The sequence below is a fragment of the Gymnoscopelus braueri genome (assembly GCF_963280865.1).
Source record: "Gymnoscopelus braueri genome assembly, chromosome: 21".
In the NCBI taxonomy this organism is placed as follows: Eukaryota; Metazoa; Chordata; class Actinopteri; order Myctophiformes; family Myctophidae; genus Gymnoscopelus; species Gymnoscopelus braueri.
Genome location: NC_137623.1, coordinates 28,830,322 through 28,848,660, shown reverse-complemented (window position 1 = coordinate 28,848,660; position 18,339 = coordinate 28,830,322). Strand labels below are relative to the sequence as shown.

At 41.8% G+C, this 18,339-nt stretch overlaps 1 protein-coding gene across 1 annotated transcript in view; it reads right to left on the bottom strand.

Annotated features, from left to right (window-relative positions):
• Positions 1–18,118, bottom strand: part of myripb (myosin VIIA and Rab interacting protein b) — a gene marked incomplete at both ends in the record, with an annotated part of 199,782 nt that extends 181,664 nt beyond the window's left edge. Inside the window, one exon of the mRNA XM_080417471.1 lies at positions 18,009–18,118. Coding sequence (XP_080273597.1) covers positions 18,009–18,118 — 110 coding nt within the window. The remainder of the gene's footprint in view (positions 1–18,008) is intronic.
• Positions 18,119–18,339: the final 221 nt, after the last annotated feature.

Genomic DNA, 18,339 nt, shown 5'->3' with positions numbered 1-18,339 from the left:
TTCGATAAAGTGAGTGAGGGGCCACACATTGGACTATTGGATTGAAACTTCAAACACACAGTGCTGAATTATGTGAAAACTGCATGAATTTTGGTAGAAACTACAGACTACTGTATAGTAGTCTATACTTTTTGTTTTACACAGAGCTCTGTATTGCATCACTCACATTATCAAACACATTGCATTATGTTATACAAATGGACTCAAGACTCTGTCACATTATAAACCTTTAAAATTTGCGTACATACTGATGGAATGTGGAATGCAGGTACGTACTCTCAATGGTAAAACCGTTAACATAAAATGCTGCCTTTTAAGATGTAGATTTTTGTGGGGTCATTTTGTTCTTCTTTGAGGACTTTGAGGACTGGAATGAGATGGTCAAAGGGCCGGGTCCGAATTTTGCCCATGTGTGGTCTAAGGGTGGTACTAGGAAGGCCATGGGGTCACCAAAATGAGCAGGGTTCATCAGCATGAAGGTGTGCAGCAAATTCCATTGCGATCCAGCCGGTAAGTTTCGAGATATGTTTAGGACCAAAGTGTTTAGTCAGACCGATGGATGGACTTATTCTGCCATGCTTTTAGGTCTCTTGCTAGTAATAATTCTAGTCTCTCGGATGTGGGTCCACTACCGTGGATGACATGCATATGGCTATAGTGTGTAATGGCACAAGACACCTCCTGAGTAGAGGAAGAGAGACAAGACATTACCGGCATACAGAGAGATACGCAGGAGAATTGACCGTCTCTCCTCTTCATTCATCAGCAGTATTATTATGAATCTTCCCTATTATACATCCTGTAGACTAGAGCATCAAAAATCCTAAAGCATTTTAAACCCTTCAGTAATAAACCGTGTCCTGTCAGTTGAACGTCACGACACAGCGAAAAGCACAAAACCTTCCAATTAATGAGGCTGCCTGGTGTGAATGTAACTGTCTCGATATCGCCTATACTGTAAGAGGCAGAGCTATAAGGCCCCAAGACTCCACGAGTGGCATCAGGAAGGCAAATGAGCCTTCCCTCTGTCAGCATGGACACCATGAATGAAAGGTCCAGAACTTGGCCTGAGTGAACGATGGTGCTCACTCAGACAGGGGATGTCTGGCATGCTGTCTCGACGCACATCAATCACTCACTCTGGGCATAGCTCATTGCATCTGTCCCCATCCACCGCATTACTAATGATGATCCATAAGGAGAGAGAGAGAGAGAGGGAGAGGGATGCGGACCGACGACAGACATGATAGGACAGATGAATGGGAAACGAGAGGCAAAGTGAAGAGGAGAGAAAGACTGGATGGATGCAATGCACCTCAGGCGAGCAAAGGTAAAAAAGCAGTAGCTGGGGATTACCTTTCCAAGAGCAGGCTGGCACTGACAGGTTGTCTCAGGCGTATCATCAAACACCCACATATGGATTAAGGCTAGGCTATATACACTGTGTAGCTAATTCTGTTTGTAAAGACGCTCGACAAAGCCAGATGCACCGCGGTGGATTCAAAGCCCAGACTCTGTGGTAGCAGGCTAATACAGGGTTCCCACACATTTTTACCAATGAATTTTCAAATATTATCCATAACTTTTTCTAAATATTTTACTCCATTTCCAGGCCTATAGCAATCATATGGTGCAATAATGAGGCTCTCACTCCAGTGTGCCCCAAGACAGAGTTGAGCGAAGGTGTCACGTGACAAAAAGAACAGATCTACAAGCTAATGAAATAGCGCCAGAATCGCGATACGGCTTGTAATTTCGGTAAAAGTATCAATTGTCAATTTTTATTCATTTTCGGTATACGTATCGATTATCATGACAGCCTTAACATATATTATATATACAGTATACACACACACAGTGTGTGTGTGTGTGTGTGTGTGTGTGTGTGTGTGTGTGTGTGTGTGTGTGTGTGTGTGTAGGAAGACTGATAAGAGACAGAGACAATAGAGAAAATTAATAAGGTGTGTGTGAGTGTGCTCCTGTATAATTGACCATGTTCAGGGGGCCTATACAGTACGTCTGTCTGCTAATTAAACGTTGGCTGTATCATATTAAAGCCTAATTGGAAATCTGGAGTCTGGAGCAGACTTATAGATCACCTTAACAGCCCTGAACACAAGCAGGCAAATTAAAACAGAACAATACTGATCACAAGAACTATTTAGCTCACAATTGTTCCTTCATCAACATTTTTCTTTTCCGTTAAATGACAGCTTTCAATGTCATTAAGACGGCAAATTGTGACGTAATCAGTGGAGAAGAAAATGCACCGTGATTGCAAATCACACTGCCAAGGCCAAGCTAGAGGTGTGCATAGTTGAGCTCACAGCCTCCCATTTTCAGTCTGAAAACTCCCCTCTTCAAACACCTCATCCTGTTGCACAGGGTTTCCCAACCTTTTTCAGCTTGAGACCCAAAAGAGATATTTGGTGTCTCCCCGGGACCCAAACGTACAAGGATTGGGAAAATAGCCGATCTATAACTTGGCGGGTTGGCGCGTTGTTTGCTTGTAGATCAGCTATTTTCAATTTTTTTTACAATGTTTTGAACATTTCAAATATCGAGATAAAAGCTTCTGCTATATGCCTAAATTGTACTGTATATTGGTAGTGTATTTCAGCCCAAGTTTGCTTTGGCTTTTTCAGCACCCTCTGGTGGACAGATTTGCAGACACAGTGACACGCTGTACATATACACATCACAATAGTTCTGCACTCACTACATGCAGGTCAACTAACAAAGAGATCCTGTTAGATATTTATACCGTGACATTTATAAAAAAATTATGCTGTTGCTGCTAAAAAATAATTGTGTTTGTTCTGGTGGATTGAAGAGAAGAACAAGTAAAACTGAAATTAATAACAGCCAGCCGCCTAGTGTGTGGCCCATCTCTCATTTACAGGCAGGCACCGTTGCCGTGCAAAGAGGTTAACTGTGACTCAATTAGAATGTGAGGCAGAGCATGAAATGTGATAATTCGAGTTGTGCCACAGCACTAAAACACCTGCAAATTACAACACTGCTGTTCTGTCACGTACAGGCAAGAGGGTTTGTCTATTTCAAGAGTAGTCTTCATACCCTGAAGGCGGCAGTTACCTGCCAAAACATTTGGTTTCTTTTTTTGTGTCCACAAATAAAGTATTGTCACTTTGGCTACCAGTGTGTATCATCTCATTTTAAAGGGGGTCCGTATTGCATGAGATTTTAATGAGATTAAATTAAAAATAAAATAGATATAGACTTATGGGAGTCTGGTACTAGTCTGACTGAGTTAACATACTGTATGTATTCTATTAAATATAAGTATAACTTCACAGATATGTACAGGTATGTTTGTTCGGCATCCATTTATTTGTTGGGATGTGCATGTATTCTTTTACAATTTCTTATTTACAGTGATATATGCTTTGACACAGCTTTTCTTCCAGCAGTCCTTCCTGCATTTGGCAGCTGCAATTGTGATGCTTTGAGTCTGTATCTTGTTTAAATTCTTCATATCTGTTTAGTATGCTGCTCTGGTCGGTGCCAGTGAGTTTGTACATGTTTGCCATTGTTCATATGCTGCAAAACCCCCCCTTTTATGTAAATACTCACATAGCTATAATGCAAAATCCTGCTGGTTGACTTATTGAGTACACACTGTCGTGTGACCGTTTTGTGTGATTGACATTCTTAGGGTTTCTGAAGAAGATAATGAATAAATGTCCTGGCAGAGGACATTAAGCCTCCACTTTTTTAAGGATTACAATAATCTGTGAGTCGCTTAATGTTCTATCCTGTAGTTACATAAAATCAAAGCATTGATCATTCTGACAGTACATGTAGTCTGAGTCGCCATAACAAGTCATATTTCAAGAATATAATTAAAGGCAAGGTTTGACACAAGTTCAAATGAGGCAGCGTGCATCATAAGATAAACGTGTCCTGTGAAAACATAACCTCCGGTTATTGTAAGCATGCTGTGCTGTGTGTGAGTGTGAGTGTGAGTGTGAGTGTGTGTGTGTGTGTGTGTCTGTTGTTTTTCCTCGTTTGTTTGTGGGTTTTTTCTCGTGCGTGTGCACACAATGTTTATGCCCGAGGTCTTATGTGTGTGTACCAGTACCACTGACTCGGACTCTCTCTTTTCCCGGTGTTTCCCCCAGATAGGCGTGGTTTCGAGTTTAAGCATAGTTTGTGACACACCGCATTTCGTTCACCGCAGTTTGTAGATCGCCTATATTTGGCAAAGAGATTTGGTGTAGAGGATAAAAAGGAGGGGGGCCACGGATAGAACTCTGGGGGACCCCGTTCAACTAAGTATAGAGTTTAACCGTTTAAAGATTAGCATCAACACACGAGTTCTGAGGGCATTCATGAGCACACGCACGCACGCGCACACACACACACACACACACACACACAAGAACATCAACATGACTCATGAAACTCAAACCAAACCAAGACAACCGCGACCGTAGAGAACATGACTGCCAGAATGCAGAATACTCAAGTACAATTTTGAGGTACTTTGACTTTACTTGAGTGTTTTTATACTATTATACTATATTAGGAAATATTTTACTTTTACTTACTGTAAGTATATTTTGATGCCAATAGTTTTGCACTTTTACTCAAGTGAAAGTTTGAATAGAGGCCTTTTACTCTTAACAGAGTATTTTTATACTGTGGTATTGGTACTTTTACTTAAGTACAGTACTTCTTCCACCACTGCCATAATGAGAGTCATATTGAAATGAACTCTACCCAAACCCTAGACTGTTTTTTTGTTTGTTTTATTGCATAAAAATGAATGAGTTCTATAAATGGGAGAGAGGGGCATGATACGATTAGTCTGGTAAAGCTGAGTTGCTGAAGTGTTTTCAGTGAATGTGTGCGGTTAGACCCACACACACACACACACACACACACACACACACACACACACACACACACACACACACACACACACACACACACACACACACACACACACACACACACACACACACACACACACACACACACACACACACACACACACACACACACACACACACACACACACACACCACTCTGAGCCTCAAGGCTTCAAACAATGTCACATGTTAGAGTAGGCCGCAACATTGGATTAACCACATTAACCCCATGGCGTCACTATTTTGGATAGGGGTTGGATCCAGAACCAGAGGGGGAACCGGATCCAACATTGAGGAACCGGAATCGGTTCCATCACAAATGGAATCAAATGGACCCTTACGGGTCCATTTGATTCCATTTGTACACTCTCAGAGTTACAGACCCCCTACCCTACAGGAATCATTAAAGGGAACCGTTAAGAAATTAGACCATTAAGAAGGAAAATTCTAAAGGATCACAACCCTAATTTTGGGAATGTCATTATTGGGCCAAAAGTTTCAAAGATTTCCAAAAAGAATGATAAAAAATATATATTTCCACAAAAATAGCATAGAAGGTCACAGCCTTATGAGCAGAGCTTGTAGATTGGATATTTTTGCTTTACAACATCGTTGTATGACAAAGTGTAAAACAGGGTTTAAGTGATTAAAAGACAGAATAAACACCTTTGACAGGGGGGAACGAAAGGAATAATACGTCTGTGTTGCACAACAGCACTATTTAAGCACCCATGGGTGCTGCACTGGGCTAGCAAAACACTACGGCCGGATTTAGCTTAAAGAGAGACTACAGTCTTACCGTAGGTCATTAGTTCACTAGTGTGGGAAATCAGTGCGAGTTTACTCAGCAATCCATCTCCCAGGGGTCTAGCACAAAGATAGACGGGGATATAGACTCTGGCGTTCTCAACTGATACAGACAATAAGCCCCTCCAACCTACAGTACTTAGTTACTAAAGTTAAACCTAACATTCCTATAAAATGGAAGATTTACGCTGGTCTGTTGCCCCTTTTATACTTTGGATAATAAGGCGTGTCGCATCACAACACGTTGTGAGCTTGTAGATCGACGTCTATTTCTGAAACTATTTAGAAAAATCTTGAAAAATTATGAAGAATCATTAAGAAAAAGTTTAACACATATCTTCTCTTATGGGGGTCCGGGAGACACAAAATATTTTCGGATGAGTGCTCCGCGACCAAATACACATACATTTTGAGGTCCTTGACATGAACATTTTTTGAGAACCACGGATCTATAAAAATCTATAAAAACACCAAACCCACCATAGAGCAATTTCCCATTCTGCAGTGTGATGTGGCTTACAGAAGAAAAATGTGCTGTTATTATGTGGCTCGAAAATCAGATACGAGCGGATGCTGTGAAAGGACATGACCTGAATGGTCCTGAATGTCTCAGTCAAGAGGTTCATCTTTCCCCTTTGCAGTGGTGGAAAGTAACTAGGAACATTTACACAAGAACTGTACAATTGTGCGGTACTTTTAATCTACTTCAGTATTTAAATTTTTTAATAGTTTATACTTCTACTGCAATACATCTGAGAGGCAAATATTGTTCTTTTCACTCCAGAAATACTATTTTCTTAGTCTCTGTCTAAGGAGTCTTCCTTAATATTTTATGCAGCGAGCGAGTCTTTTTCTGCCAGTTGTACTCCACTACAATTATTTGGCATCTTTAATTACTAGTTACTTTGAAGATGTAGATCATTAATACAAACATTCACCACCTACGCCCTATTTTATACTCTATAATAGAAGAATAGTCCCCACTCCATGGGGTGTTTTTTTGTCACTGTATTGTAATGGCAGCTTTTACATGTTACTTTATGTAAATTAAACAGATCAGGAAGATGCAGGACTCAGTTGTCAGGAACCAAACTCCATGTTTATTGTAGATCTCATCACAGCAGAGAGAGACTAGTGTCTCCCTCCAGGGCTTCCCCCATCACTCCCCAACACCAATGTCTTCCACATATTTATACTTGGCAGGATGGTACACAGAGGTATAACAACAGATGGTCATTCCTTAAATGGGCTTTATTCTATAACTGACTCGCACATAGTCGGCACGTTTGAAATAGGTTAGCATGAGTCGACTGTTTCTTAAAGACTTTGTTAGGGAGAGGAGTTTAACAAGGAAGAACAGGTGATGATTGTTGCATCTACTAATACATTCAATTAATCCATACCACAATGACTGTTATATGAATTTTATCCACTACATTCCAGCCCTTAGGGCATAAATATAAAGTATTTATGTCCTATAAAAATAGAGAAAATTCATAGAATGACAGGACATTATGCTAATTCAATGGGATACAATCATGTACAAATATTCAAAACAAAACTGTATTGTTAGATACACGTGTGATGGCAGTGACAAGCAAGCATTGCGCATATGCTACTGGTCACGTATCCTCAAACAGTGTATTCAACAATTCTACAGTAATGGTTACAGAGAAAGTCAACACCAATAACAATTTTTCCCCACACTTCACTTATGTATTTAAAAATCATAGGACCTTTTGGCATACTGTATCTTTGATAATGCTATGCTCTTTGACATTTGTTAAACAACTGATGCAGCTTGTAGATTTATAATTTTTTTTGGAAATGTTATATCTGATCTGCAGCTTGTAGATCTGCCATTTTTGGGAAAGATTGCCATTGCTTCTTTTAAATACTATTATGGTGGTGTAGTTCCACACTACAAACCTCCTAGCTTTATTGTATTACCTATTTAGTAGCTAGTTAAGACCTAAATGTACCCATCAGTTCAGGTAATTGATCCTTTGAAAAATAGAACTATCTCGGCCTGTCACCGGTCTCTGTTTTAGACATATGATAATCAAAACAAAAATTGATTGAATACAATTTTAATAAAAATGTTCCCTTACCCCCCAAAGTTTGTGAGTAACTTTCACGGAATAATGGACTGACCGTTGACCAATGGTCGGAAATAATGGACGGAAATAAATGTTCCCTTACCCCCCATAGTTTGTGAATAACTTTCAGGGAATAATGGACTGACCAATGGTTCTGCAGAAACCATCGGCCGGACCCATGATCCGGAAAGCTGCACACAAACTTTTTGCTATACAGTAAAATGTAATACTCAACCGAGGTACAGTTTAACCTGTCTTTATACTATCTCCATCAATCACTCAAAAATTGCTGTAACAATTTGCTTGATAACCCCTAAATTCTAGCCTACTAGGATTATTATTACATTTTTTTGTTCTTTTATTTTAAATTATATCAACACGTGGAATTTGCTACCGAATGGATTTTTCATCACGTATGGCATTATCAACACAGCATGGAATTTTCTTCACTCGGGCATTTTCACTACATGGAATAAAAAATATAGAATTATGTAAAATTTCTTGCCACATGGGAATTTGCCTACACGTGGTGTGTTTATTTTAATCCGAGTTTTACTTAACATTTATCTAGCAAGAGCACAATAAGTGGACTGGAGACAAATAAAATCTGTTTTAAATTACCCGTTTCACATTATTGATTGAGCGCCTTGAAACACTACATTTTGAATAATTACTTTGATACATTTTAAAACTCAAATGTATTCCTGTTCCAGTGTTTGGTCTATCTTCACTCACACACAGACACACACGGCCCCTATCGCACCTGCCACCCCCCTTCCCCCCTGTCAGCTATTCTGGGGAGAGGAATAGAAATGGGGGAACCAGACTGATAAGTGAACAATTTAGTTCATGTGTGTGGAAATAGATTACAATACTGACTTACTCAAGTTCTATGACATTATTGTCTTTTCTTTTATGCATATTACCCCACCATTAAACAATATTGTTCTTACATTAATTAGTAGAATATAATTCTCAATTTTGGATCGGATTGTACTGCGATTTTTAAGGAAGTACCATTAAACAATATTTTTCTTACATTAATTTAGTAGAATATAATTTTCAATTTTGGATTGGACTGTACTGCAATTTTTTAAGGAGGTTATCTCAAATAAATTCATTTTATCACTCTCAACCTATTTTTAGTATGACAATGAATAGAACTTGCAAAGTAAATTAAACCGTTCAGAACATAACTCAGGACATGACCCTCACCCTTTCATGGAGCCTGCTCCGCATGTAGTGAATTGGTGCCTGTTGTATTAACATTGTCACCTGGTCCGTATTGCCATGGAGCCTGTGGAGCCCGATGTGGGGCAAGGCAGTGGATGTGGTCCACCCTGTTCTGGATAGTTGGCCACAGCATTTCCACCTGGCCCATAGTTGCATGGAACAGACCCTGCACCATATTGTTTGTGATCCTGGTCTGGGTGCTGCTGGTGCAGCCATGCCGTCCTTTTGACAGGACACTCCCTCTCCATGTGGTCATCTGAGGCACAGTAATGACATAAGACCACTATGTCATATGGCTCACTGTTTCCTCCTCTTCTTTGCCTCCATTCACGGCTCCTTTTCTTCCTATGTGACTCCTGATTTGGTTGCTGCCACTGTTGTTCTCCCTGTGGTGGCTGCCGGTGGTTCTCATAGAACATCAACTGTGCTCTTTCCAATTTCTTCTTCCTCCCGTCTTCTTGTGAGAGCATGTGCCTCTCAGCGTGCTGTGCATGTCCCCACACCTCAGTGAGGTTCCGACTTTCCCATCCAATACAGGAAGTCATAACCCGGTTATGGATGGACGGGCGCAAGCCATTGATCACGGCAGTTTTTAGCAAGTCACTGTAAGCCGGGTTGTCTAGTGTCACACCACAATGCTTCTGAAAGCAGTCCTCCATTGTATTTCTGTAGGTGTCACAGGTTTCATCAGCCCATTGCTTAGTGCTGTGAATTTTCGGCCAATCAGTGTGTGCTGGAAAAGCTGCTTTCACCCTGTCAAAAAGACCATATCGATTCTGCAGCTGTCCAGTGATGATGTCATCTCTTTCTCCAGTCACATCAAAGTTTCCCCTGAGACGTAGCCACCTTAATCCAAAAACTTTGCGAAATACTGATTCCAGCTCTCTTGTCGATGGCCCATACATCTCGATCAAATCTAACACAGCCGTACACCAACGTACCGCGTCAATTATGGGGTCTGGAAGGTCCTTCACAATGTCATTGAATTCATCAGGTGTCCAGTTTCGCTTAACATGTACTGTTGCAGAGTACGCATCTATCTCTGCTTGCTGTGCCCCAGCCCCCGGACGGGGATGAGGGTTTGGATATGGAATTAATGGGAATAGGTTACTTGGACAGAGCGTCGCTGTGACATCTGCGTGTTCCTTGGGTGTAGTAGCAGTCAGTTGTGTGTCTCTCCTGCAGTTTGGCTCCTTCTGCCTCACATTGTAGTCATCAGGAGAAGTATTGGCTTGTAGATCTGCTAATGTCACCATAGTTCTGTCAAGGTGTTCTCGCAGTAATGTCACTTCTTTCCGTTGGTCGTTGAGTTGTTCTTGCTGTAGCGTTGCGGCCCTCTTAGCTTTGTCACGCTGGTCATTGAGTTGTTGTTGCATTCTCTTCGCTTTGTCACGTTGATCTTCCAAGGCCTTCTGTTGGTCGTCAAGTTGTCGCTGCATTTTCTTTCTGCTCGGTTTTGCTCCCATCTTCTTAAGATTCTAAGTGGAGTGTTTGCTATAACAGCAAAGCATCCACCCTGCTCGCAGCGCCAATTGTAATGGCAGCTTTTACATGTTACTTTATGTAAATTAAACAGATCAGGAAGATGCAGGACTCAGTTGTCAGGAACCAAACTCCATGTTTATTGTAGATCTCATCACAGCAGAGAGAGACTAGTGTCTCCCTCCAGGGCTTCCCCCATCACTCCCCAACACCAATGTCTTCCACATATTTATACTTGGCAGGATGGTACACAGAGGTATAACAACAGATGGTCATTCCTTAAATGGGCTTTATTCTATAACTGACTCGCACATAGTCGGCACGTTTGAAATAGGTTAGCATGAGTCGACTGTTTCTTAAAGACTTTGTTAGGGAGAGGAGTTTAACAAGGAAGAACAGGTGATGATTGTTGCATCTACTAATACATTCAATTAATCCATACCACAATGACTGTTATATGAATTTTATCCACTACAGTATATTATTAGCACATGTGTGAAATTTGTCCTCTGCATTTACCCATCCTATAACTACTAGGAGCAGTGAGCAGCCATTCTACGGCGGTCGGGGAGCAATTAGGGGTTAAGAGTCTTGCTCAGGGACACACATCGACACATTGCTGGCCTGGCCTGAAATCGAACCTGGGACAAACAGGGCCTCTGGCTGCCCAGGCGGGCTCACTAACCACTCAGCTATGGCCCCCCCCCTGCTATTTTCGAAAATGTTCAAGAAAAATTTGAAATTTGAAATTCTGTTGATTTGATAAATAAGTATATTTACTTTTATAATTTTATTCAAGTGAAATTTTAAATGCAGGACTTTTACTTAGTATACCTAGTATTTCCTCATTTTGGTATTTCGTAAAAAAAAGAAAATTGGAGAACTTCTTCCAGCACTGTCCCCTTCAATGCTGCTTTAATAAAAAGGGAAGGCACTGCAGCCAAATGTCCAGAAATGAAGGGTAGTAATTTCCCCAACCACCTGCACTTTGAAATCCAATCACACAGAACCCACTGACGCTCAGCTACAGTGAGACTTTTGGGACAAACACAAACGGAGAGACTTTTGTCTTGGTTAATGAGAACAAGTTTTGTGTCATTTGGTGTACCCTGGGTTAGTGTCGAAGTGTCCTTGAGCAAGACCCTGGACCCCTAAGTGCTCCCCATGAGCAGTTTGGTGCCTTGCAAGGTTTCTTCTGCCATCCATGTGTGAGTGGGAGTGCGAATGTGTAATGCACACTGTATAGCGCTTTGGATAAAGGTGCTATATAAATGCACCATTTAGAGCTAGCCTTCCTCACCAGCTTGTTCAGTTTGTTAGCTTTCCTTGTGATGATGATGGTCCCCCCCCCCCCACCCACAGACCATGGCAAAGACAAGGACACTGGCTGCCACAGACTAGTAGAACATCTGCAGCAGCCTGTTGCTCACATCGATGTGTGTGTGTGTGTGTGTGTGTGTGTGTGTGTGTGTGTGTGTGTGTGTGTGTGTGTGTGTGTGTGTGTGTGTGTGTGTGTGTGTGTGTGTGTGTGTGTGTGTGTGTGTGTGTGTGTGTGTGTGTGTGTGTGTGTGTGTGTGTGTGTGCGTGCATGCCTCCAGTGGGTGAGAGTGAGAGAGACAGAGTGAAATAGATGAATGGAAGGGGAACAAGGGGAAATAGAGGTCAGTGTTCCCTGTGACAGCAGAGCTCTGTCTCTATAGCAGTGGTTCTCAACCAGTGGTCCGGGGACCACCAGTGGTCCATGCAAATGCCTCAAATCATGAACACAACGTGCGATTGCCATGAAAGGCCCGAGGAAGAAATTCCACCCTTTTGACATTGGCCTATTTTAGCGCCACCAGGAGGCCTATTTTTGCAAAACAAATTGTTTTATATTACTCCTACACATTTTGTCCAAACATCACGCAAATTGGTCCACATTATGTCTATAGTCATGGCATCAAGACAAACCAGTCAGATTTCATCTTGATTGGCAATAACAACATTAATCCCTGAACTTCTACAGATTCCACTCACCTACCTCTATAATGACTGAATTCTGAACATTGCTGGCCCACAATAACCTACCCGACCTGTGCTCCGAGGAGCACATTTTCTAGTTAAAACTGTGACTGCTACTATTATCTCACTGCTGGATAGTCAGAGTTAGAATTGCTATTGACCATAATCACACAGAGGGGGTCCCCCTGAGTATACAATTACTAGAGAGAGAGAGAGAGAGAGAGAGAGAGAGAGAGAGAGAGACAGAGAGTGAGACAGAGACAGAGAGAGAGAAACCAGTGTGAATACTGAAGTGCACTGGCCCACGGCTCCACAAATAATGTTCAGTTATTCACTGAACATTGTTAAATTACCACGCTATTTTTAACTTATATGACCCACTTAACAGTACTTCACAGGCAAGCTGACATCACATGCAGCCATGTCGTTCAACATTTAAGACAGAATAGCCACAAATTAAGAATCCTCAAAGGCAGAGGCCACCGAAATATGTTGGTTATTATACTAACATAGTCCAATAAATACTTTTTTTTTAACAGCAAAAGAGAGAAGTGTGCGGTCTGTGCGAATAACAACTGGCATATCGATACGTGGAACAGTCAGGTGCTACTGTAGGTCCTCTGTACTGTACCTTGCGCTGGAAGATTACCAGTAAACGCCACCGGTAGCCGAATAGTGGATAGTTATTTCCGTTTGAAATAGTCTACCGGCCTCTCCCCTTGAGGAGAGCTTACAGCGCTGTTTGTTCAGTAACACCCATGCTAGTTCTCATCCTGTCCTGTATAATGAGTCTCTCTGGCTGGATGGCTGCTGAGATGGAGGAGGCCAGAGGTTGAGCCGGCTCACCTAGAGTATCATAATTGGCAGAATGACACTCTCGGCAGACGGTACCGAACAGCCAGTGGTGGAAAGTAACGAAAGTACATTTACTCAAGTACTGTACTTAAGTACAATTTGGAGGTACTGTACTTCTACTTTACAGGAGTATTTCCAATTGTCTCTACTTTTACTTCGACCCCACTACATCTCAGAGGCAAATGTTGTACTTTTACTCCACTACAATTATTTGAAAACTTTAGTTACTAGTTACTTTGCAGATATAAATTATTATATTATAAAACATACATTAACCACTTTAGCCCTATTTTATACCTATTTTATATGTACATATTGATAGCAATACTTCTGTACTTTTACTCAAGTAAATTTTGAATTCCAGACTTTTACTTGTAACAGAGTACTTCTACATTGCAGTATTGATACTTTTACTTAAGTAAAACATTTGAGTACTTTTTCCACCACTGTCCACTCATTATTATCAGTACCAGACACGGTGTTCGCCTTGAGTTCTGGTGTGTTGTAAAAACACAGTCACAAGCACCTCCGGAACCATACTGTTCTTTGTCATTTTATATGCTATCGGTTCACATTAGAGATAACTTTCTAGGAAACGCACGCACTGTAATACAGTCGCACTTGCCTTGTCTCACCTCACTCTTTCAGGACTATGGAGCCAATGTAGTAGATGTCTACCGCCATCTCTCGAGCAGTGTTGCTGTTGCTGTTGCAAGGAAATGGAAATTAATAATGGCTTTGTACAGGACAGTAGATTGTTCACAGTTTACCACTTGGTGTACTTGATGTTAATAATTCAAATTGAAAAGTAATTAACCACTTACAGTATACCCTCTGAACTTAGTAAACTCGATTGGGGTCAACTCTGTACTTGGTGCACTCCCTCTATACCAAATCCTTTTGCCAAAAATAGACAATCTACAAGGTCACGTTGTGATGCGTTGTGAGCTTAGATCTGCTATTTTTGGCAAATGTTCCTCCCAAGAATAGAGACCTCTCAGACACCTGTAAATTACCTGCAGTTTGTAATCAGCAAAACAATTGTCAAACTTTAAACTTGGACAAAGAGTATCAACTGGGCTTTATGTGAACCTTTAAGGTTATGTACCTATGATATGAGCCCAGTATGTACAGTATGCAACAGAGGGTATTCAGGGTAATATCAATGAAGTAATTCAATGTTCCTTATTATGCGAGTGGAGGGGGAATTAAAAGGCAGCATTTATTAAGTGCCAGCTGAGACTCGCAAATGAGCTTACAGATGGATTCATGGGAATACTTTATAACTCTGCACGGCTGGCTTGACAGTCAAGCTACTTGGGGAAGAAAAACAAACGTCAGCCATGCATGTAGGAGGAAACCCACGGGAGACAGATTTACCTGCTGAAAAACTCATTTCAGCATCTGGCGCTCAGCCAAGAACACATTTAAATAGTCTTATTCCTGATCGCTAAGTGACAGCAGAACATTAGCTGTTTTATTCAGAAGCACAAAGGCATTGTCTGATAAAAAGGCATTTTACATGAGCCAGAGTGACACATAATAGATTGAATACAATAGTACCCTCACGAAGCTGTGCATGTACATTCAGACACAATTGCACACACGTGTGCAGCATAAATGCACCTGGACCGGCAATAGACAGAACACCATGCAATGCAAGCAGATGCTTCTGAGACGAAAGTCGTTCTACCACGAAATACATTATCTTATTTCCAGTGGTGCCTTTCACAGAACACCAGTTCAATACAGTGTGCACACAGGGATGGTCATCTTAAACCCCGGGACATTCACTGTCAATGTGTCTCTCTTCTCGAGATGACATGGGGTGAGTTTAGTGTTGAGTTGGACCCTGAGGGTTCACCCTCGATCACAATGTATCACCAACAGAGTTAAATGGGCTATGATGACTATGTGTGCGTGCGTGCATTTGTGCACGCGTGTTCAAAAGGAGGCAAGAGCCGTGCATACATTTGTCCCTGCCTGCATTGCTGTTGAAGCAACAAAAAAAAGATTCTTGTCAGGAATCACCATCTGAAGGAATAAGGAACACATGAAAGCACACAACAAGACACAAATGACTAAAGGGGGGGACCTCAATACAATACTGACACAGACAGAGACAACTTGACAGAGACCTAACTTGACATTAAAACAACAACAGTGAAGTCATTTTAGCTGCTTGAAGAAACAAGCACACTTGTCTTGTCTGTTTGCATCTAATATCTATTTTATAGCACTTGTAAGCAGCTTTACAACAATTCATAATTAAGGCAATAAGGTTCCAAACCGATCTACTTTCTAATCCAAGGCACTGCATCCAATGAAAATGTGTGTTTTTACAACAGCACCAAGCCATTCATCTTGTTGCAATAAACAGCTGTAATAATAGCATTTCAAGGCAATGATTTCTTTTTGATCATTCAGGACAGTTCTGCAGAAAAGATAACTGTATACCCCAGCACATTTATTTAGCTCTACATTTTCCGGATAAGTGGTTCAGGGCTAAGGGAGTAGACTCTTGAACAGTGTTTGTGAAGCGAGTTTCTTAATATTCTTTGGTGCTGGTAAAGCAGTCTAAATGCTCGTGGCATCCTTTCAAGAACATGAAACCACTGAGGTTCACCAGTGAAGTCTCGAGTGAGACGCTACATTTCGAGGCCTAGCTGGTAGACAGTCGGAGAAATCTTCTGGGCTCACGGTCAACATTGGGTAACATAATTGTATTTACAAAATTATAGGGTCCTCTCACACTCAAAGCTGGTAAATATGTTTTCCATTCTGTTGCAAGGCTTCTCTAATAGAATCTCCCTCCGCCTGTCTTGCTGAAACATCACAAAGCAGATAGACTTACTTAACTCTCTATCTGATGGCCATACCCCCATGGGAGCCTGTCACAGACAGGGAACGTCTCCCTTGACATCGAGCTGTCACAGGGACAAAAATGAGGGAGGGAGAGGAGGGTCAGTGGCTGTCACATCGCAAAAAAGAAGCTGTCTTTCAGAGCTTGCAAAAGCGGTTTGCAGCATCACAGCAGAGCCCTGAGGCCCTGACCTGTGGACCTAGCAGCCCTCAAACAGGAGATAATAAATGAAGCAAAGGCAAACAGTGCTTTCTCAAAACACCAGACCTAGTAAGCAGAAGTAGCCTCCGTAAACCATGCTGTCATACATTCCATCACTGAAATTGTAACTCCTCCTTTCGCAAGTAGATTTTCTGAGGCCACACTGTAAAATCATTAACGTCAATGGAGAGTGTTAACTATAAAAGTGTGCTCCTCGCAGCGCAGACCTTCGCCAGGCCGGGCTGGCTATCCAGAGTCCAAACATTGTGTAAGTCAATCATAGCCAATCGTAACAGAATATGAAAGATCTGACCGATACGTCTTAATCACGACTCCAGAGATAAGAGTTTAGGACAAAATCTGTAGAAGAATCAAAAAGTATTTTTGGAAGAAAATGCAAAATGACGGAAAATCTAGTCATGCACAAATGGGCCAAATTTGGCACAATTACATGGGTAGTTCTGTCACGATCCAAGGAATCCATTAGAAAAATGCGTACGAGCTACGGTTCAAGAGTTATACGCCAAAACGTGAACTGACCTGTTATAGCACCACCATGAAGCCGATTTGAAAATGTTTGAAAATATAATCTAATCTAAAACGGTAGCCTCACAGCAACACATTACTACAGTATAGTACAGATATGCCATGAAATTCACATTGAGGTGCACAAACTTCTCAGGTGGCCACTTTTTCTGGATCCTTCATTACAGCATAGCCTTAAAGTCTCTAATCTGGAGATGAAATGAGGCAGATCATAAATGTCAATAAAATGTGCATCTAAACGAGACATTGTCTAATAACAGCATGGCCACCCTGTCAATAAGTTACTATGTGCGCAGTTTGTGATCGAATAACAATTGCAGGGGCAGTTGAGCTTTTACTCCTTCCCCATCTTACAAGTCCCATGGCTCCTGTCTTTTCAATGCATTTCTGCTTCATTAGACAGACGCAGTGGAGGGGAGCAGAAAGTGTGCTGGGCGAGGGGGGCTGTAAAGTAGGGAGAAATGAGACCCAGACTGTGAGCCGAATTTCAATCCTAGACACTTACATTTTCCAGATGGACAACTGTTACGCCTCTGTATTTCACAATTTGGGCCAACAAAGGTAACGTAAAGCGTCCCTCTTCCTCTATGTTTGCTTGGAAAAAAGAGTCAATACATCTGATCTAACAAGGACGTAAGTGAAATCACAGCAACAGAGAAGACAAACAAGCGAACATGTCTGTTTGCATTTAACATCAATTTCGCAAGGCTTAGCACTTTGCATCGTTTTTCCAATCATTCATAATTAATCCCACAAGGTTCCAAACCAGAGAGGGATTTTTATCATCATCAAGGCACAGCATTCATTGAAAACATCTCTGTTTTTGACAACATGAAATCTATTCATATCCTCACAGTAAATGGTGGCAATAATGGCTTGGCGATCCACTGGCTGTGATTTATTTGTGATATCTTGGCAGAGCTTCATTGAGATGAGATTACAGGTTGTCCGGAGAGATGGACCCTCGTATGTACGTCATCTCAAACTAACACGATGAAGAAACTATTTTTAAACTCTTTGTCTCACCTGAGCCGTTCCTCCTCGGCCTTCCTGAGCTTCATGTCCCGCTGCACCACCTTCAGGACGTGCTCCGCCTCGTCCTCCGTCAGGCCCGACAGGTCCAGCTTGCGGCCCATCCCCCTTGGCGTCGCCACGGCGCTCTGCAGCTGGTGGTCCCGGAGGGGAGGAGGAGAGATACAGATGGCGGCGCTCCGGGGGCCGAGGCTGGGACAACCCTGGTTAAGAACAGAGAAGCGGGAGGTGGGGGGGGGGGGGGAGACGAGTGAGAAATCTATGTGTTTGTGTGGAATCATTTCACTGACTAAGAATCGACTCACACTTGTGTCACAAGTTTGGA